The following is a 21,042-nucleotide window of genomic DNA, read 5'->3' on the forward strand; positions in this document are numbered from 1 at the left end:
AGAAAGTCTTGGTGAGCTTACCTGAAAGGTTTGAGGCCAAGATTTCCTCCCTTGAAGATTCAAGGGATTTGTCTCAAATCACTTTGCCAGAACTAATCAATGCATTACAAGCACAAGAGCAGAGAAGAGCTATCCGAAAGGAGGAAGCAGTAGAAGGTGCTTTTCAGGTGAAAGACAAAATTCAAAATCAACAAGGTGGCAAAGAAAAGAAACAGCAATGGAACAAGAAGAGCAAGAAAGAAGGTGAGTCTAGTAGAGATGAAGGAAGAAGAGGAAAATTTCCTCAATGTCCACATTGCAAAAAGACTTCACATCTGCAACAATATTGCTGGTGGAGACCTGACGTCCAATGTAGGTCATGCAATCAGAAGGGACACGTCGAAAAGGTATGCAAAAATAACAGAAGAGACCAACATGCTCAAGTAACTGACCAACAAGAGGAGGAGCAATTATTTGTGGCCACTTGCTTTGCAAGCAAGATCTCCAGTGAAGCTTGGCTAATTGATAGTGGTTGTACTCATCACATGGCATATGATGAGTCCATATTCAAGGAATTGGATAAATCATATATTTCCAAAGTTAAAATTGGAAATGGAGATTGTATTGGGGTGAAAGGCAAAGGTAATGTGGTTATTGATTATGGTTCAGGTACTAAAATAATTTATGATGTTTTATATGTACCTGAAATTAATCAAAACCTGTTGAGTGTTGGACAATTGCTTGAGAAAAATTATTCTGTTGTCTTCAAAAATAGGAGCTGCGTCATTTATGATCAAAATGGAGGTGAACTTTTTTCAGTAAAAATGAATGGAAAAAGTTTTTCTCTAAATTGGTTGAAAGCAGGTTCAAGTGCATACCCAAGTTTAGTGGATCAATCTGAATTATGGCATAAACGATTGGGCCACTATCACTATTTTGCACTTAACTACATGCATAAGAATAGTCTTGTGCAGGACTTGCCTTTTATAGAAGATAAAGGTGGAGTTTGTGAAGTTTGTCAGTTGGGAAAACAAAGCAGATTGTCATTTCCTCACAACAAATCTTGGAGAGCTTCAGAAAGGCTTCAACTTGTTCACACAGATGTATGTGGTCCAATGAGAACTTCTTCATTATATGGCAGCAGGTATTTCATAGTTTTCATTGATGACTTCAGTAGATATTGTTGGGTCTATTTCATGAAACAAAAATCAGAGGTTGCTGCAATTTTTTTGAAGTTTAAAAATTGGATTGAAAATCAAAGTGGCAAGATGATTAAAGTGATTCGGTCAGATAATGGAACAGAATATACTTCTAATCAGTTCAACAAGTTTTGTGAAGATGCAGGAATTGAACATCAATTAACTGTCACTTACACTCCACAACAAAATGGAGTAAGTGAAAGAAAGAACAGGACAATCATGGAGATGGCCAGGTGTTTGTTGTTTGAGAAAAAATTGCCAAAGAAGTTTTGGGCAGAAGCTGTCAATACTGCAGTGTATCTTTTAAACAGGTTGTCTACAAAATTATTGAATGGTAGAACCTCGTTTGAAACTTGGTTTGGATATAAACCTTCAGTACAAAACTTGAAAGTATTCGGCTCCATTTGCTACAGACATATTCCTGATGTAAAGAGAGGCAAGCTTGACGAAAAGGCAGAAGTTGGGATTCTAATTGGCTATTGCAGCAGTACCAAAGGTTATAAAGTTTATCAACCTTTGACTGCAAAAGTGATAGTCAGTAGAGACATCCATTTTGATGAATACGCAACATGGGACTGGATCAATTCCAAAGTTGAACATTTCAAGGGATCAGAATCTAAAGAATTGCAGGAGAAGAATATTGATGAATCAATAGATCATATTCCAGTTAGAGGTACCAAATTACTCTCTGACATTTATAACAAATGTAATGTTGCAGTTCTTGAACCTGCAGATTATGAAAAAGTTGCCAAAGACTTGAAGTGGATCGAGGCAATGAAGGAGGAGTTGAGAATGATTGAAAAGAACCAGACTTGGGCGCTTGTGGACAGACCAATTCACAAGAAACCCATTGGTGTAAAGTGGGTTTTTAGAACCAAATTAAATGCTGATGATTCCATCAACAAGCACAAGGCAAGGTTGGTCGTCAAGGGATATGCTCAACAATTTGGAGTGGACTTCTCAGATACATTTGCACCAGTAGCAAGATTTGACACCATCAGGTTGATCCTAGCACTTGCAGCTCAAAAAAACTGGAGAGTTTATCAACTTGACGTCAAGTCAGCATTTCTAAATGGCTACTTGGAGGAGGAGATCTTTGTGGAGCAACCTCAAGGATTTGCAGTGAAAGGTCAAGAAGACAAGGTGTACTTACTTCACAAGGCGCTATATGGCCTAAAACAGGCACCAAGAGCCTGGTACAGTAGGATTGATGATCATCTTCTGAAGATTGGATTTAAGAAGAGTTTGAGTGAATCAACTCTTTATGTAAAAATTGTCAATGATGATATAATTGTTATTTCACTATACGTTGATGATTTGCTTGTCACAGGAAGTAAGCCAATCTTGGTAAATCAGTTTAAGGAGCAGATGAAGCAAGTCTTTGAAATGACAGACTTGGGAGAGATGTCCTATTTTCTTGGCATGGAGGTTATTCAATCTCAACAAGAAATCTTCATAAGTCAGCACAAATATGCAAGAGATGTGTTGAAAAAGTTTAATATGGAAAGTTGCAAATCAATTAGCACTCCATTGATGGAGAACGAGAAGCTTAGTAAAGATGATGGAGCTGCCAAAGTTGATGAAGGCCTATACAGAAGTCTTGTAGGTTGTTTGATGTATCTTACAACAACAAGGCCTGATATTATGTATGCTGTGAGTTTACTGTCTAGATTTATGCATTGTGCAAGTGAGTTGCACTTCAAAGCTGCAAAAAGAGTACTCAGGTATGTCAAAGGCACTGCTGACTTTGGAGTTTGTTTCAAAAAATCAGAAAAATTGGAGTTACATGGCTATTCAGATAGTGACTGGGCTGGTTCATACGATGATATGAGGAGCACTTCTGGATACTTGTTCAACCTGGGTTCTGGATGTTTTTCATGGAATTCTAAGAAGCAAGATGTGGTAGCTCAATCTACCGCTGAGGCAGAATATGTTGCTGCTACGGCCGCTGTTAATCAAGCCTTATGGCTTAGGAAATTGTTAGCTGATCTAAATCAAGTTCAACAAGAAGCTACTCAAATTTTTGTTGATAATGAAGCTGCTATAGCTATTTCCAACAATCCAGTGTTTCATGGGAAGACTAAGCACTTCAAAATTAAATATTATTTTCTTCGAGAAGTTCAAAAGAACGAAGAAATTGTTCTAGTTCATTGCAAGACTGATTATCAGATTGCAGATATTTTTACGAAGGCCTTGTCCAAAACAAGGTTTGAATGCCTAAGAAGACAGTTGGGATCTGCAGTAAAAGTGCCAAGGAGGAGTGTTGAGATATGCCAACTTTTCCTACAGATTTTATCAGATTAAGTTTGATAACAGAATCATTCAATTGGTAGAAGAATAAGTCTTATTGTTATGATCAAATATTTTAGCTAAGATTTGCTAGGTAGAAGATCATGTTATCAAGTAGTTTTTGTTGAGATTTTCTAGAGAATTGTTAGCTAAAATTATTTTAGTTTGTTTCTTTGTAAGCACTATAAATAGGGTGTTGATGAATGAAGAAATTAAGCTCCTTTTTCAGCCCTCAATATAGTTTTGATATCTTTGTTTATGCTTCAAAAACCAACAGAAAGACTGGATTGGTAGCAATCACACATTTAAAGGGATGGATGAAATACTAGATCAACCTTAAATTTGCTGAACTTCTGCCCCGAGTAATTGATTTGGAATGTCAAGAAGAAGGTCAAACATAAATATAGAAACTGAATGATCATGGCATGCTGTAGTAGCCTCGACGAGAAAGGATTAGTACAGAAATTTGAAAAGCAACCGAGGATGAAAATATAGAGAATGGTGTTCATGTTTGCTTGCCGAACTTAGACCCCATTTAGGGATGCGTTGAGTTTACAAAAAACACTTATGTCAGAAGTGTTTTCTATAAGCCACCACAACTCCAAGATGGGGGCTTTAGTTTCGTACTTGCACATTGTTTCGGTATCAGTACATCCCCAAAAAGCACAACAAAGTTTCCTTCATGGTCATGCTCTGGATGTTATGATTATTCTCAAATTCTAGTTCATTTACAGAAAGAAGGCACAGAAAGTGACAAAAGCTAAAAAATTATTGGTAAAACTATTAAGTGACTGGATATTTCCAGCGGTGTTTGTTTGGTAAGAAAATTACAGCTCAGGATACAAAGGCACCTGGAATGCTATCTCCTTATGTACAATGGGAAGCTTTAGTCATCCTAACACACAGAACCCATACAATCCCTGTTTGCACTTTGCTCTTATAGGACGAATGCAAGAACTAAATCTGAGGTACAACCAAAAAGGAAAAGAACAAAAAATGGAAATTGTTACACAAAAGGTTTCCCTTAAACAAGGAAACTCATTTATAAGTCCTGATTGCTGAGAGGTTAACATTAGAGAGGCAGATGCATCACCTTATCTGGTACATGATGACTGCAAGTCCATGTTTCTTATTCTCCATCCTGCAATAAGTTATTGATCATAGTTACCAAAGGGAGAGTTCCCTTTGTCATAATCTCAAATCTCGAGGTATTGGAGGCGTGAGAGAAAAGAGAAAGCCCAAAAAGAGCTAGCTCTGGAAGAAATAATCGAGATGACAAGAACCCATGCCAGTATCGAGGTTCTAGGTTGAAAAAGGCATAAAAAAACCTTCTTGTGGCATCTAAATCAAGCTTCAACAGAATATCCATCCCAAAGCAAAAGAATTCCCTTTGGCGTCTCCTATCTATTGGCCACAAATCTTTCCAGACTTCTGAACATAAATCTGCACCCACAGGAGTTTTCTCTGAACCAAGGTATCGAACTATGGCATTGGCAACAATAGGAGCTGCTGCTAGAGTCCTTGCTACCATATACCCAGTTGAAGGGTGTACCATGCCGGCTGTACCACCAATTCCAACAACTCTCTGAGGTATTACTGGAAGAGGGCCCCCCATCGGAATCACACACCGCTCATCCTCTTCAATACTTTTAACTTTTATCCCAAGGTGCCTCAACCGAGCAACCATCCTCTCCTGAATATCCTCCATCGGGACTCCTGGACGAGCCACAAGGGAAGTTTCTTCAAGGAAAATCCTATCTGATGAAAATGGCATGGCATAAAGAAAAGTTGGTATCCTTTGGTTTCTCTCCTTTAGCACCAAGTTATTATTAAGATGTGAATCTCGCCAATCCATGAAAACCATCTTGTTTACATCAAAGGGATGCTCTTCTACTTCTGCCAAAATTCCATAAGCAACTTGGTATCCGGGATTATAAGGCTTATCATACTGAACCAAACATCTAGCAAAACCAGTTGCATCTAGTACTGCAGCAGCTTGAATGGTAACACCATCATTACAGATCAACAAAGATTTGGACTCTTCATGGATAACTTTCACAACCTTAGCTTGATGAAACTTAACACCATTCACTATGCATTTTTGCATCATTTTCGATTTCAACAGTTTCCTATTAACCCTCCCATAAGGTCTATCAAGATCTTTAGTATTCTGATCATCAATATAAACAACAGCACCTGACCACGTGGCGTCGAGGCAATCTAACAAATCCATAGCCTCAAATTCATCGACCCAGACACCATAATTATTAGGCCAAATCAATTTGGGAGAAGGATCAATTGAACAAACAGAAAGCCCTGCTTCTGAGACTTGCTGTGCAACTGCAAGCCCTGCAGGGCCACCCCCTACAACAGCCAAATCCACAACCAGCCCTTTTGAGGGGTCATATAAAGGAAGTTCAAATTCAAGATTTTCTTTCTTGGTTTCAGGAACAAGTTCCAAAATAGCACTACTACTAGCCTTAATCCAACCATTTCTACCACTCCCTCCTCTAAAGCAAGATTTTTTACAACCAAACTTGCTAAATTCTTGACTAATCTGAGGCTTCAAAGAGCTTAAGGCACTAACTTTATCAGCAAAACCACACAAGGGAGACACAAAATGAAGCTTATTAGGTGTCTTCAGCAAAATCCCCATCTTTTTCCAAGTGGGTACACTTTATTTCAAGTTATTTCAAAAGGGTCTTCACAATTCTTGAAAATACAGTCTAGGTTTCAAGAAGTCTTCTACTAGCAAAAATCATAAATTCCAAAGCCAAATATTGCATAAATCCAAATGCGGGCAACTAAAAAAATGTAGACAGTAGCTACCACCACACATAACTGAGAGAACCATGAACGAACCTGAAAAGTGGGCACTCTGCAAGCTGGACAATTGGGCCAAAAGGGAAGGAGAATATGAATACTTACAAGAGAAAGAGAGAAAAATTTAGTCAGGATTTCTCTTTTGTTGCTTTGATTTGCTACAGCAATAGGTGGTGAGGCCTCCCTGGCTGCCCGCTTGTGGTGAGCTAGTGGTGGATGATATCTTCTTTACGTTTTTACAACTTTTTGGCACCGGGAAAAGGGAGGAAATGCGTCACTGTTGCCATTATTGCAGTGTTTGTTTTAGAGTGGATAATATATTTGATTTGGTTGGAGATGATAGAAATCGAAGTATGGATTTTGCACCATATCATGCACCCAGCACCCACTAACTATTTTAATGAAGAAAATGGTAAAGAGTCAAATGCACTAATCCTAGTTGCGCTTTGCCTTCCACAAACTCATTTAATAAACACTTTGCCTCTCTATTTGATATTTTAAAATAAAAGTGCCTTTGCTATTTTATTTTGTTTCTTTCTTATTTATTCATTCCCTTTTTTTTTTTCTTTTTCACTACTTTCTTTTATTTTTTTTACTATTTCCTTTTCTTTTTTACATTTCTCATGCCACTACTTTGTTTCACTTGCAAATTAGTATTACTAATTTGTATGCTTAGTGTCATATTGTAATTATCTTTTACTTATAATTTATTATTGTTTTATTTATTACACTACTAAAAAATTCAAGACAAACTGTATAACATAAAAACTGATAAATCCTTATAATGAAATCAAAAAGTATATTTTACTAACAATTTGACTATTTAAAAAATTAGCAAACTAGAACTTTAAATTGCTTAATATTTAGAAAAGCATATCAAAAAAAAAATAAAGTAATTAATATTTTTATTTACTTTTTAAACATATAGTTGATTAACCGCTATATCAATACCATCTGAATTTGTTATCGTTGTTATTAATAATTAATTTATTATAAAATCTAGATGTATTGATTTAAGTAATATATAAAATAGTCTATGCGCATAGACAACATATACTTTGTTATAGTATAGACTTTATGATATTGTTATTTCCAATAACAAAAAGTCAAAAAATTGAAATAAATAAAAATAATTGTAGAAAGACTGAAATTAATACAGAGATAATAGCAAAGAAAAGAAAGTAGTTGATCCATGAAAAAAAGGAGAAAATAAAATAAATAAAGAACAGAGACAAGTAGAAGAAGGGCAAAAAAGAAAATAATAAGAAAATAATTAATATGGAATAAGCACTTTTATACTAAAATATAAAGTACGAGGGGAAGAGGGGGGAAGGAAGGGGACAAAGTACCTATTTATTGAGTTGAAAAGGAATAAAGTGTAACTGAGGGTAAAGTTTAGGAAGGTTTAATAGTTTTAACCCAATAGTAAATTCTCTGTCTAAATTTGAGTGATTTCTAGTGAAAATTGTCTGTATTGTGTTTTATGGCAAGGCTATTAGCATTGGCTCGTGTGTAGCGTAGCAGAAAACTACCCCATGCCCTATCCTTATTCGTTATTGAGATTTGGAGCTTGCAATCCTTTAAATATTGTGAATATTCGTTGCAATTTCAATTGGCTTTCCTCCCAAAATTTACTATGCAAGCGAGTTGAACTCAATTAAGTAGTTTGCAAGTTTGCTTTGTTAAAATTCGAGTTTGAACTCGTATTGACTGAATTCGAGTTACTTGACAAGTTCAAACTTGAATCTAATATGTAAAGTTTGAAACCTTGTTGAGTTTAATCGAGTTTCACCTATATTTGTTTTTTTTATTAATATGAAATATTTATTTTGTCCCTTAATTAAAACTATATAAATATATTTATATTTCTTAAACTTGATAAGATTCAATTAAATTTAACTGAATTCAAATTAAGCTCGATTGAACTCAATTTGCATAAATTCGAGTTCAAACTCAAGTAAGGCAAAACAAAATCGAGCTTGAACTTGAATTCTTAAAAATCGAGTGAGTTTGGAGCTCGAACCCAAGTTTTTAAATTGGAGTCGTGCTCTACTCAAACTCGACTCGACTTGATTTGATTTGATTGCACCCATATCAATTTTAAACGTGATTTAGTTGGACTTCCTGTCCTTTTATGTTTTTCTTGTTTTACAAATACGTGCCAAAATATGCCGGAACTTTGAAGAGTCTGCTAGGATTTCTTAATTTATTCCAATGCAAATGTGCTAAAAAAGACCATTGAAAGTCACAAGATTATCCAGGATGAGTTCTATATGAAGGAGAATGCATAGCTAAAGAATCGAGAAACTGTTTTAGGCCATTTTCTAATTTTTCTTAACCTTTGCTGCACTTTTATCCGTGGTTTTCTTTGTTCCTTTATTTTGGCTCTCCTTTTGGTCTCAATACAGAGAACTAGAAGGGAAAATATGATACTAGAAGCCGATCGATGAAATGACTCGACTTTCAGTTTCATCCCCCTACAATTTTCCTTGAAAAATTACTAGATTCCCCATATTTTTTCTCCTTCTTTTAGTTTTGGCTTTCTTTTCTATTTTCTTGTCAATGTAGAGAAGAAGTGGGTCTTATTAGAGAAAGCATGCAGGCGGCCTTTCCTTGTGAGTGGATTGTATGTTTTATTCCAGCAGAAGCAAGTTTTAGGAAATCATGTCATTTCTTCTCGTATTATTGTATCAGATATATATAGTTAGAAACTAATAGATTTTGAATATCTCATCTATAGAGTGAGAAAGAGAATAGAAAAACATATGTACCTTGGATTACGGTGGAGTCAGTTTCTTAGTAAAATAATAGATTTTGTAGAAATATCAAAGAAATGAAACATATTTGGGTTTGTCATGATATCTTTTTTTGGCTTCAAAAATCATATGTGGTGTTTATATCATGAGAAGTGAGGAAATTTCTAAGTATAATGTTTGTTTCAAATCTAGGGATGGCAATCGGGCGGGTGACCGCGAGCACCCGCCCCGCGGGGAATTAATGGGGAGGGGGTTGGGGCGGGGGGCAGGGGAGTGTACCCCCGCGCCGCGACCAGCTTTAAAAAATAAATATATAATATATAATTTAATTAGTTACAAACTTATGATAATGATATTATTAGTTATATGTATTATATAATGTCTATTAGTATATATAATATAATTGATATTATTAATTATACTTATAATTATATATGTGTACTAATATAAATTATTAATTGGTTATACTAAATTTATACTAAATCCCTAATTACACTTAATACAATAATATTTTTTTCTTAAAAAAAGCACAAGCACAATAATGAATTAGTGATTGCATTTGTGCCAAAAGTGAAAACTTGACTATTTTAGTTATATTTATTTCATCATGTTGGATTGTATTCAAATATTTTTTGTTTGATTGTTTTTATAAGTTTCAATTGTAAAATTATAATGAATAATAATTTGATGATGTTTTAATATTTTAGTACTTGATTATTTGCTAAAATTTAACCATAATAAAATTATATAACAAATTTTTATTAGCCCCGCGGGTGCCCCCGCGGGGGAAGAGGACGGGGCGGGGGCGGGGGGAGTTTCTAGGCAGCGGGGCGGGGGATGGGGGAGGGGTCCCCCGCCCCAACCCCGCCCCGTTGCCATCCCTATTCAAATCATATCATTTAGAGTTTCCTTAATTTGATGTTCAAACCATTAATATGTTCATAATTATTTTCAGTATAATTAAACAATTGCAAAGATGTTTCCTTAACTTTGTTTTATGTGTATTAAATGGCCGAACTTTTTTTTTTCTTTTTGGTTAAGGTTAATAAAAGACCAAGAGAATTGGGAAAGGTTTCCTTATTATTAGTTTCAAAAATTTAATTGTCCATTCTAATTTTGATAAAATTAACCAATATCAAACATGATCATATTTTATTGGGTAAAAAACAAAAAAGCCCCTTGTAGTAAACCTAATATATAGAAAAACATACAAAACAACATCTCATACTTTGAACTAAATTATAAATGTGATGGAATCCAATAAAATTAATGGAAATGACTTATTGGAACCTAAAAACAAAATTTTTATACCTAATTTTTAATAAATATACTTGTTCTACCCCTTAACCCCCAATTCTCTCTTTGTAGAGAATGAAACAAATGAGTTTGTTAAACTGCTTTTTGCTTAGTTATAGTAGGACATTTTTGTCATTTAGTCCGTTCCGTTAATTTTAATGGATTCTATTACCTTTACAATTTAATTCAAAATATAAGGTGTTGTGTCGTATATTTTGAAATTACGGGAGGCTTTTCTGTATATTAGATTTATCACAGGATTTTTTGTTTTTTACCCTATTTTATTTTGGTACGTTAATAAAAAATGAAATTAGATTGCAAAATCATAGGCAGTCTTTCCTATTTCTTGGTATGCTACGTTTGGAAGAATCTTCTAATTTTTACAGACTAAACCTAACTAATAAAAGTACATATTCCAAACTAAAGGTACTAATGCTATTTTAAACAATTAAAATAAATCAAAAAATTGAAAAACAAAAGAATGAAGACTTGGAAGCTCAACGGTGAAAAGTTGTCTTCAAATATATATATCTCGTGGTGGGAACAAATACTTGCAGTTCCACCGCCACCGCGTGCGGCGCTGTGAACCCCTGCTTGTTCCTTCTTAAAAAAAAACCCACAAGGCATTAAAAAAAAGGTGGATAGTTGATTAGTTTATCAAAGCGCGTTGAATTTGAGAATTCGAACATATGCACAATACAAAATTATCCAAATAATATTGACCCCAGTTCGTCAACTCCTGAATTATTTCCAAAACAGTAGTAATTATATGCAACTGATCGGAAAATCCATCATTTCATCATTTCATGATTCACCGGTTTGCATGACTTGGGTTATAACCATGGCTCATGTTTATGACAACTGGGAAAGGCTTGTCCGAGCCACGCTGCGGATGGAGGATCTCCGGATCACCGGTGAAATGACTCCCAGGGAGGTTTCCTCCATATCATCATCCCTCTCATCACCTTCCTTCAATTCTAGAACTGCGTCATCTTCCTTCAAATTTAGTAATACTGCTGCTGCTTCACCTGTGCAATTTTCATCTTTATACTTGTCCAGCTTTTTGCTGGCAGCGGCGGGACGGGCATTTGAATATGCTGAAATTCTTGAAGCTACAGATCGCTTGAGTGAATCGAATCTCATCAAGCGTGGACGCTCCGGGGATCTGTTTCGTGGTAGGTTGAGAGATAAAACTAATGTTGTAGTCAAAAGAATTGATTTGTCTTCCTCTGTTGAGAAGCAAGAGAGATTGGTCACAGAGTTGGGAGTTTTAGGGAAGGTTTCCCATAATAGACTGGTTCCCCTGCTGGGGTATTGCTTGGAGAATAAGAACAATGATGACAGGTTTCTGGTTTACAAGTATATGCCTTACAAGGATTTGTCGAGTTTTCGTGGATTGGAGAGTGATGGTAATGACAGTTCCCAATCGCTGGATTTTGTTAGGAGGATGAAGATTGCAATTGGAGCTGCAGAGGGTCTGTGCTACCTACATCACGAATGCGTTCCACCTCTTGCTCACAGGTACCTGAAATAACTGAGCATGTTTCAGGTATACTTTTGTCTTTCAGTAGCAATATTTTGCAATTTGAGTTAATTAGGAGATTTGCTTAAATATATATATATATATATATATACATATATATACACACACATATATAGAGTTGAGATTGAAAAATATATTTCAATCATTGGGGCCTGTAATCATTTTGGCCACCCATATTTCAACCTTATCACTCTCATAAAAAACATCTATCCCTAACCACCGCCTCGTATACCCGAAAAGAACATTAAAAAAAAAAAAATTACTACAGCCACATGAAAAGTTGGAAAAGTGTTCACCCTAAAGAGATTGATAAAAAGGGCTGATAAGAATTTATTATAAATGCATTTTGGTGGCACTAGTTTTGTACTCTTGAACTTGTTTTGAATATGCATATGATAATAGACCATTGGATGGTCAAGTTGGTTGGCTTTGCTTATCAGCACTCTTGCTTAGGAAATAAAAGAGAGACCTGATGGACGTTGGTTTGAAGCCTTTGTATTTAGCATTCTATTACTTCTTTTAGTCTTCCTTATCATCTGCTTTAGGTATATTCAAAGTGATGACTCTTCTCCATTTGGTGAGTAATACAAACATGTTTTATGGTCCTGCTGACGACATTCTTTTCCCCTTCCTAAAGGGATATTCAAGCCAGCAGCATACTCCTCGATGATAGATTTGAAGTACGTTTAGGAAGCTTAAGTGATGTCTGTGCTCAAAAGTGGGAGACTGAGAGTCATAAACATATGGTTAGCAAGTTTTTGCGGTTGCCACTGTAAGTAGTCCAGATACCTCATTTCACTTCAACGTCTTAGCTTGGAGGCATGATTTTGATCCACACCTGTGGTGAGAAATTGCCTATTTTTCCTTTCCAGCTAAATTTAAAGCCAAGCTACTTTTTACTGTATAAATGTTGTTGCCCTGATACAAAGGTACAAAATGTATTATACACTCCGTTCTACTTAAGGTACTCATTTGGCTTTTAGATGATTTCCAATTGGAGCTTAGAACAGTACGATTCTTGGATCCTAGATTTTCTGAAAACTGAATGCACTATACAAGTTAAGTAGTCTTGCTGACTGTTTAATGGACACATTATATGCTTCCATTCAGAAATAGTCTAAAGAGAGGATCCAGATCTAGATGAATGTTGTGAGGTATCACCCCATCAGCAATGTAGTATGGATTGCTCTGCTATCAATTAAGATGTTCAACATTCTCGTGAAATGCAGTTTGTTTAGTGTAAATGAAGTCGGATTTCAGTTTAGTAACATCTTTGTTGACTCTCTATAAACACATGTAATAGAACCATTGAAGAACATGTTTAGTATGCCGGCTTCAGTCATATAAGCACATGTAATAGAACCATGCATTGAAGAACTAGTCTTTACTGTCATGTCTGGAACTCACTTATGGAACCATATACTAGCTGGTACTTTTATTACTTGGCATTATCTTTTTTTAATACAGTTCTCAGGTTATGAAATTGCCTCCCTTCCCTTTTAATAATTGAGACATCTAAGTTACTGTCTTCTGTAGCAGCATTCTATAGCCCTTACCAATTTGTGCAAATTGCAATGCCACTATTGCACTGCAAAACTATTCTGAATAAGGGCTCTAATAGAGGAAAATTTTCCCCCCATGCAGGAGATCTGATCAAGGTTCATCTGGTAAGTAAACCTTTCTTCTCATTGCAGCTTTTTGTTTGTCCTCCTTACTTCTTTTTCCCTCCATTTGATGCTCAGCTCTGTCATACGGTCACTGCCCAGATCAATTTTTGGTCTTTATGCGAAATTTTGCAATGCAAAATAATTGGAGGTTTTCCCCCCTCACCTAACTATTTACTTGAAATTTTTTTTTGGTTTGACATGTTCAGGTAGCCCAGAGGCTGCATGGGAGGATGATGTCTATTGCTTTGGGAAGATTCTGCTTGAGCTTGTTACAGGAAAGCTAGGTATGAGTGCATCATCTAGTGATGCTGCCATGAAGGAGTGGTTGGAGCAGACACTACCCTTGATTAGCATTTATGAAAAAGAACTTCTGCCAATAATTATCGATCCATCCTTGATCATAGACGAAGATCTATTGGAGGAAGTATGGGCTGTGGCTATAGTTGCTAGGTCTTGCCTCAATCCTCGACCTTCAAGGCGACCACTGATGAGATATGTTCTTAAAGCTCTGGAAAACCCTCATGAAGTATTGAGGGAGCCCATTGACTCCCTTCTCATCAGGGTAGAATGACTACTTCCTCAACAAGCAACAAGAAGTTTAGTGTCTTGAAATTTGGCCAAGGCAATATTGATTTGGTCAAGTTCATAGTCCATGAGTTCGATAATCGATTGGATCGGACAATAAAAAAAACTAAAAAAAATGCGAGAAAATTTTCTCTTGAGTTGATAACTCATATAAATATTTGATGGATTTAGATTCAATACAAACAGTTCCACTTAAAAAGTCATAGAAATTAAGGTAGAATCGTAAATTGCAAAATGTATAGGTCAATTATACATTTTCTTGAAACATTGAGGGGTCAAAACAAAAAAACCACTATTTCTTCTCCCTTTGCACACGGTATCTCTGTCCTTTCCTCTTCCACACATGCATACAAAACACAAATAGAAACTAGACCTCTTCTTTTCTTCGTTATCTTCCTAAGTTGTGTCTCAATCGGACTTTTTGAGTGGTTTCAGCGGGTTCAATCTCGATTCATCTCGACTCATAAATATAGCAGGTTCTATCTTGACTCATAAATTAAACTATCACAATTTGTTAAATTTTTTTTCGTGTTGAAACAATAACCAATTGTATTGATTTAAATATGAATTGAATAATCAATATTCTTCTGCTTATTCATCTTTTGAGGCTATGAAAGGATTGAATGTTGCTTTTTTTTTTAAAAAAAATTGAAATAATTACCTTTAATCTATTTGCTTTTTTTTTTTAAATAACTTTTGCCTTTCAATTTATAGCCCTCAAAGTGAATAAACACCAATATTGCAAGCATGGAAAAATCGCAAAACATTAAAATCTAGTATTTCAGTTCGCTCACTCTCTCTCTCTCTCTCACACACACACACACAATTTCCTTGTATTTTCATCATAAGTTGAATTTCCTAAACAGGCCATCTTTTTCTGCTAAGATTGGCTTTAACATGGCTTAGCTCGAATACCCAAACAAAAAGTGGAAAAATCCAATTGAAATTAGAGGTTAGCTAACTTTGGAAGGAAACGAAACCGTACAAAGGTTTCCTCGAATCGGATGGAATTTGGCCATAGAGTGCAAAAGGCAGAAAGGAGCTTGACAGCAAGACGCACCCATCAAACAAGACAAAAGCCGGCCTTAGTGGTCGGACGGTGTTGAGTGGAAACAAACGAAAAAGAGTTCGATATTTCCACAAAGAGCGTTGACTTTGAGAGCTAAAAAACACGAGTAATATATCCAAATAAAGTTGACCCCAACTCGTCAACTCCTGCATTAATCAACAGCACTAATTATATGCAACTGAAAAAAAAATTCATCATTTCATCCTTTGTATGACTTGCTTTCCCCATGGCTCATGTTTACGACAACTGGGAAAGGCTTGTCCGAGCCATCCTGCGGATGGAGGATCTCCGGTATACCGGCGAAAGGACTCCGAGCGACGTGTCCGCTATATCCCTCTTGTCATCCTCCTTCAATCTTAGTTCTACTGCTTCTTCCCCTCTCCGGCCAATTTCGTCTTTCAACTTCTCCACCTTACTACTATCAGCAGCTGGAGAGGCATTCGAGTACGCTGAAATTCTTGCTGCTACAGGTTACTTGAGCAAATCGAATCTGATCAAGCGTGGACGCTCTGGAGATCTCTTTCGGGGTAGTCTGCGAGATAACACTCCTGTTGTGGTCAAGAGAATTGATTTGTCTTCGTCTGTTGAGAAGCAAGCGCGGTTGATAACGGAGTTGGGTGTTTTAGGGAAGGTTTCGCATAGCAGACTGGTTCCTCTGCTGGGGTATTGCATGGAGAATGGGATTAATGATGACAAGTATCTGGTTTACAAGTATATGCCTTACAAGGATTTGTCGAGTTTTCAAGGATTGGAGGGTGATGATGAGAGTTCCCAATCGCTGGATTTTGTTAGGAGGATGAAGATTGCAATTGGAGCTGCCGAAGGGCTGTGCTACCTGCATGAGGAATGCAATCCACCTCTTGTTCATAGGTACCTCATGATTTTACTTTACATGTTAATTTTAGGCATAGTTTTATCTCTTTCTTTTCTTCTTTTTACTGGTTCAAATGAATGAGTAGTAATGTCTTAAATCTCCGACTGCGGACCGAACAGGCCGCAGTCAGGTCAGGGTCGAGGGTTCAATCGGTTAGAATGATAGTAAATAATGTTAAAATGATGCGAATAATAAATTAATTAAACAATTTTTAAAAATTAATAAAAGCAGAAGTTCCCAATCAACGAAGAAAACTTTTTTTTTGGCCTTTTGGACTGGGTAGCTACTGGTCAAATCTGTTGAACAGGCTAACACGGTTGATTTTAGGAAAATTGGTGAGTAGTGGTGCATTCCTAGTTTAATGGTCATTCCAAGAATTTCCTCTAACATGCTTCACTATTCTATTGGTAGTACAAGAAATTTTTGGCACTTACAATCTTTCTAAAACAACATGGGGTCACATTCAACAAAGTTTTTCAATTTTGCTGCAACTTTTCTGCAATCTGCACTCATCAATTCGTGTAGGATGTTTATTCAACGCACCATTTGATGAAGTCCATAAAGCGCGTTGAAAATATATATTGGAACTGAAAAAGTGTTTCAATTATTGCGGCCTGTGATCATTTTGGCAGCTAATTGATAATCCAACCTTGTGACTCTATCACCTGAAATACCCCGGGGAAAAAATTGCTACAGCCAGACAAAAGTTGGGAAAGTTTGACCTTAAACAGATTGATGAAAAGGGCTGATAATATATTATAGATGCATTGTGGTGGCACTTGTTTTGAATATGCACATGTTAAGAGTGTTGGATGGTCAGGTTGGTTGGTATTGATGCTTTCTTGCTTGGAAAATCAAAAAGAGGGATATGATGGATATTAATGGCTTTGTTTAGATTGAAGTTTTCTAATGAAAAATATTTATATTTTTCGTGTTTATATTTTTTAATCATTTTAATTCATATTTATTAGATCGTTACAATATATTCTTAGTTTGTGAACTTTGCATTTGGCATTCTATAATCTTCCTTAACATATGCTTTCGGCATGTTCAAAGTGATGACTGTTATCCCTCGCTAACACACCTTTAGGATAGATGGATTTCTTGTTGGGGAGCTACTTGAATTTTTCGATTATATCCTTGTAGAAATTAGACTTTGTCCTCCAAGATTTTAAAAATCTTTTTTATCCTCTTAAAAAAGAAAGAAAGAGTATTTTCACTTATATCCTGAAAAATTAGCCTTTGCCCCGGCCCCAAGTCTTTTGCAAAAATGCAAGACAACCTTACTAGTCTTGTCCCCAAAATCTGAACTCCTCTTCTACCATTGTGAGCGGGGATTCTTTTTTGTATGATTCTATAGAATATCTTTTTTTCTACAAGGCCTTGTTTGGATTGTGATTTTCTGCTAAAATTTTTTTATATTTTTGTGAATATATTTTCCAATCACTTTTTTACCTTACATGTATCAAATCAAATCGTTACAATATATTTTCTTACAAAAAAAATCCTAAAAATTCCTGTTGATGATATTCTTTTCTTATTCCTGAAGGGACATTCAAGCCAGTAGCATACTCCTCGATGATAGATTTGAAGTACGCTTGGGAAGCTTAAGTGAGGTCTATGCTCAAAAGCGGGAGACTACTGAGAGTCGTCAAAATATAATTAGCAGGTTCTTGCGGTTGCCTCAGTAAGTAGCCTTAATACCTGACTTCTACGTCTTTGCTTGGAGGCATGATTGTGATACACTCTTGTGCTTAGAAAGGAAAAAAGGCAGAAACAATTACCAATATAACAGTTTTTAATTGATGTAAGTTTATTTCAACGAGTTATAACTTATTTTCGAATTGATGTAGGTTTGTTTGAACAAGTTATAACTTATTGTGAACTACTTGCATAACTTTGTAACAAAGGCATGATATTCAATTGCTCTTCATGTGGATTGTATACATATTAATTGCATCTTTATTATGGAATTGGACAAGTTGTTTACAATAACTTACAACTTTTTTTTTTTGCACATGTTGTTCACAATGACTTATAACTTTTTTTTTTTTTTTTTTTTGCACAAGTTGTTCACAATAACTTATAACTTTTTTTTGGGTAAGCGGGGTTTTTTTTTAGCAAGTAGGAGGTTTTGAATTCAGAAAACCTCCTACTTATAATTCCTTTCCCCTTGCCACTTGACTCATCTCTCTTCTCACAGTAACGTATAATTTGTTAATACTAAGTTACAGCATTTAAAGCGGTTGTGTTGACAATTGTTCTTGCCTTTCTTTGTGGAGAAGTTGCCTATTTTTCCTATCCAATTTAATTTAACGAGGACCTATTTTTTTTAGTGTGCTAATGTTGTTGTCGTAATACAACGATATAAATTAAATGGAACATTCCATTTTACTTAAGATTTTTTAGGCAAATATAACTATTCTCGTTACTGATTAGGCAAAAAATATTTACAATGAGAACACAGAAGCTCAGTAACATCACTTACACTTAAAAAAAAAAGCTCAGTAATATATACAACTGTAAAAAAAAGGCAGCCACAGATTTTACACTTTCTTAAGATTCATGTTGCTTTTAGATGATTTCTAATTTGATCTTGGAACAGTAAAATCTTGGATCTTTGATCTTCTGAAAGCTATTGTTATGAGCTACCACCACCAGAAATGTAGTATGGATTGCTCAGCTATACAATAAAACGTTCAATTTTTCTCATTGAGACATATAAGTTTTTGTTTTCTTTCTTCTGGAGCAGTATTCTTTAGCTCTTACCACTATTTGCAAGTTGCAATATCACTATTACACTGCAAAGTTATTCCAAAATAAGGCTCTGATAAAGAAAATTCTTCCCTAGACGCAGGAGCTCTAATCAAGGCACCTCTGGTAAGCATACCCTTTTTTTCTTTTTTCTTTTTTTTTTTGCAGATTTTTCTTTGTCATATTTCTTCGTTTTCCCTCCATTTGATGCTCAATTCTGTTGTCCATCTATATGGTCAGTGCCTGGGTCGATTTTTGGTCTTTACGTGAAATGTTGCAACTTTGCAATGCATTTTAGATTTTAAGGAGATGTAAAGAGGGAAAGTTTTGAAGGACAACTGACTATCTACCTTAAAGTTTTCTTTTACTCATTAACTATTTACCGGACATCTTTTCTTATTTTGATATGTTTAGGTACCCCAGAGGCTACATGGGCGGATGATGTCTATTGCTTTGGGAAGGTTTTGCTTCAGCTTGTAACAGGAAAGCTAGGTATCAGTGCATCCAGTGAAGCAGCCATGAAGGTGTGGTTGGAGCAGACACTACCCTACATCAGCATTTATGATAAAGAGCTTGTGGCAAAAATTATCGATCCATATTTGTTCATAGACGAAGATCTGTTGGAGGAAGCATGGGCTGTGGCTATAGTTGCCAGGTCTTGCCTTAATCCCAGACCTTCAATGCGACCCTTGATGAGATATGTTCTTAAAGCTCTGGAAAATCCTCATGAAGTAGTTAGGGAGCCAACTAGCTCCAGCCATGTGATAGAAGAAGGAGAAGTTCTACTTCCTCAACAAGCTACAAGAAATCCTGTGTTTTCAAACATGGATTGAGGTGTTTGATGAACTCAGGGGTCAATGGGTTCGATTGGTTGGGCCAAAGTATAAAACCGGAGGACTGGATGATGATATTTTGATGCCAGAAATGTACATTAATGATGTATAAATAAAGTAGTATAGAAAAATTCCCTTTTAGTTGGTGGTTCATATACATATTTGATTAGTTTAGATCTATATGGTCATGCCTGCATTCTTTTTTCACATAATTTCAAAGGTTTGCAGCAATCCCATAATCACATGTATGCATGTCTTCGACTCTTTACTGAAATGCAACCAACAAATTTCTGCCAAATAAAATTTATGTTGTTGATCAATGTCCTGAAGGTAATTCGAATGCAGAAACTTCAATGCATTGACCTTTTCTTAACAAATTGCGGCATCAAAAACTATTAACTTCAGATTCCCTTTTTTTTTCTTTTATACTTTATTCTTCAAAACATATATTGCAAAACGTTTTCTTCACCAAATGAAACCTTTCTAAAGCAGAGAGAAATTAACTGGAGATTCGAGTTCCTTGTATGTTGTATCTCGCTTCATATAAGCTAGGAGAATGTATCAAAATTGCTATCATGTTCTGCTCTTTTAAAGAGCTTGAAACAAATTAATGCATCATTAACATGTTTCTCTAATGCTCTATGATGGTTTAATGTCAGTGATGGACTGCTGGATATGAACTTCAAAACAGTATCGACTTTTCCATTCACCAAAAGGAAACATATATTAGAGGAATATGTTGTCAATGGGACATTTTTACAGTCTTTCTGTTGAATTACATATCTCACGAACTCATGTAGCGAGTTGAGGATTATACTCACAGACCATAGCAGATGAAAAGCAAAGGGATAACTGTACGTCTGCTAACGATGGGACAGCAGTGAAAACTTCCTTCAGAAGGGCTACCAATAAAGTCTGTTCTTGAGAAAAAACAAGAAATACATGCCAGTTAATTCAGTTCGTTAACATTTTTAAATTTTGAAATCTTAGCTATTACAAGGGGGAAATTTTCATTTAATCACGAATGAGTACTTGCAGAAAATCCGAAAACACAAAAAATAGGTAATTGAACATTCAACAGTGTGCTTAATATTTTAGGGAATGGGAAAAAAGAGACAGCTTGGTTTTTTTTTTTTCCTTATAATTAAAGCTTGTCGGTTAATGAGTATTGGATGACAACTTAATTAATTAGGGTCATTTCTCTTTACCAAATCATGCTAAAAAATTTTCTGTTAAATTATTATTTGAATTGAGGGATTATTCTTATGTTTTCAATCCTAAAAAGCAAAAGTCAAATCAAAATTTGTATTGTCATTTGAATGCATAGTTATTGAACCAATTCGATAAGGAACTTGGTAGAGGGATCGAGTCTGTT

At 35.6% G+C, this 21,042-nt stretch overlaps 3 protein-coding genes across 4 annotated transcripts; 2 read left to right on the forward strand and 1 right to left on the reverse strand.

Annotated features, from left to right (window-relative positions):
- Positions 1-4,218: 4,218 nt before the first annotated feature.
- On the reverse strand, positions 4,219-6,660 carry LOC113702378 (lycopene beta cyclase, chloroplastic/chromoplastic-like). Its single transcript, XM_027223562.2, has 2 exons — positions 4,561-6,660; positions 4,219-4,430 (listed from the first exon to the last, which is right to left on the reverse strand). The coding sequence occupies exon 1, from the start codon at positions 6,121-6,123 to the stop codon at positions 4,597-4,599; it is 1,527 nt and encodes a 508-aa protein (XP_027079363.1). The 5' UTR covers positions 6,124-6,660; the 3' UTR covers positions 4,219-4,430; positions 4,561-4,596.
- Positions 6,661-10,879: 4,219 nt separating this feature from the next.
- LOC140010947 (probable LRR receptor-like serine/threonine-protein kinase At2g16250) lies at positions 10,880-14,439 on the forward strand. Of its 2 annotated transcripts, XM_072058646.1 has the most exons (4): positions 10,880-11,863; positions 12,523-12,657; positions 13,530-13,552; positions 13,759-14,439. In XM_072058646.1, the coding sequence occupies exons 1-4, from the start codon at positions 11,112-11,114 to the stop codon at positions 14,121-14,123; spliced, it is 1,275 nt and encodes a 424-aa protein (XP_071914747.1). In that variant the 5' UTR covers positions 10,880-11,111; the 3' UTR covers positions 14,124-14,439. The 2 variants fall into 2 exon arrangements, with proteins under 2 accessions (XP_071914747.1, XP_071914748.1); XM_072058647.1 differs by lacking the exon at positions 12,523-12,657.
- Positions 14,440-15,393: 954 nt separating this feature from the next.
- On the forward strand, positions 15,394-19,898 carry LOC113701602 (probable LRR receptor-like serine/threonine-protein kinase At2g16250). Its single transcript, XM_027222347.2, has 4 exons — positions 15,394-16,076; positions 17,630-17,767; positions 18,932-18,960; positions 19,249-19,898. The coding sequence occupies exons 1-4, from the start codon at positions 15,433-15,435 to the stop codon at positions 19,665-19,667; spliced, it is 1,230 nt and encodes a 409-aa protein (XP_027078148.1). The 5' UTR covers positions 15,394-15,432; the 3' UTR covers positions 19,668-19,898.
- Positions 19,899-21,042: the final 1,144 nt, after the last annotated feature.

The sequence above is a fragment of the Coffea arabica genome, chromosome 7e (genome assembly GCF_036785885.1).
Source record: "Coffea arabica cultivar ET-39 chromosome 7e, Coffea Arabica ET-39 HiFi, whole genome shotgun sequence".
Taxonomy (NCBI): domain Eukaryota; kingdom Viridiplantae; phylum Streptophyta; class Magnoliopsida; order Gentianales; family Rubiaceae; genus Coffea; species Coffea arabica.

Coding starts and splice junctions, on each gene's coding strand:
- LOC113702378 (XM_027223562.2), bottom strand. CDS start 6,123: ATGGGGATTTTGCTGAAGACACCTAATAAGCTTCATTTTGTGTCTCCC.
- LOC140010947 (XM_072058646.1), top strand. CDS start 11,112: ATGCAACTGATCGGAAAATCCATCATTTCATCATTTCATGATTCACCG. Junction 11,864..12,522: donor GTTCCACCTCTTGCTCACAG/GTACCTGAAATA, acceptor CCCTTCCTAAAG/GGATATTCAAGCCAGCAGCA. Junction 12,658..13,529: donor AAGTTTTTGCGGTTGCCACT/GTAAGTAGTCCA, acceptor CCCCCCATGCAG/GAGATCTGATCAAGGTTCAT.
- LOC113701602 (XM_027222347.2), top strand. CDS start 15,433: ATGGCTCATGTTTACGACAACTGGGAAAGGCTTGTCCGAGCCATCCTG. Junction 17,768..18,931: donor AGGTTCTTGCGGTTGCCTCA/GTAAGTAGCCTT, acceptor ATTCTTCCCTAG/ACGCAGGAGCTCTAATCAAG. Junction 18,961..19,248: donor CTCTAATCAAGGCACCTCTG/GTAAGCATACCC, acceptor TGATATGTTTAG/GTACCCCAGAGGCTACATGG.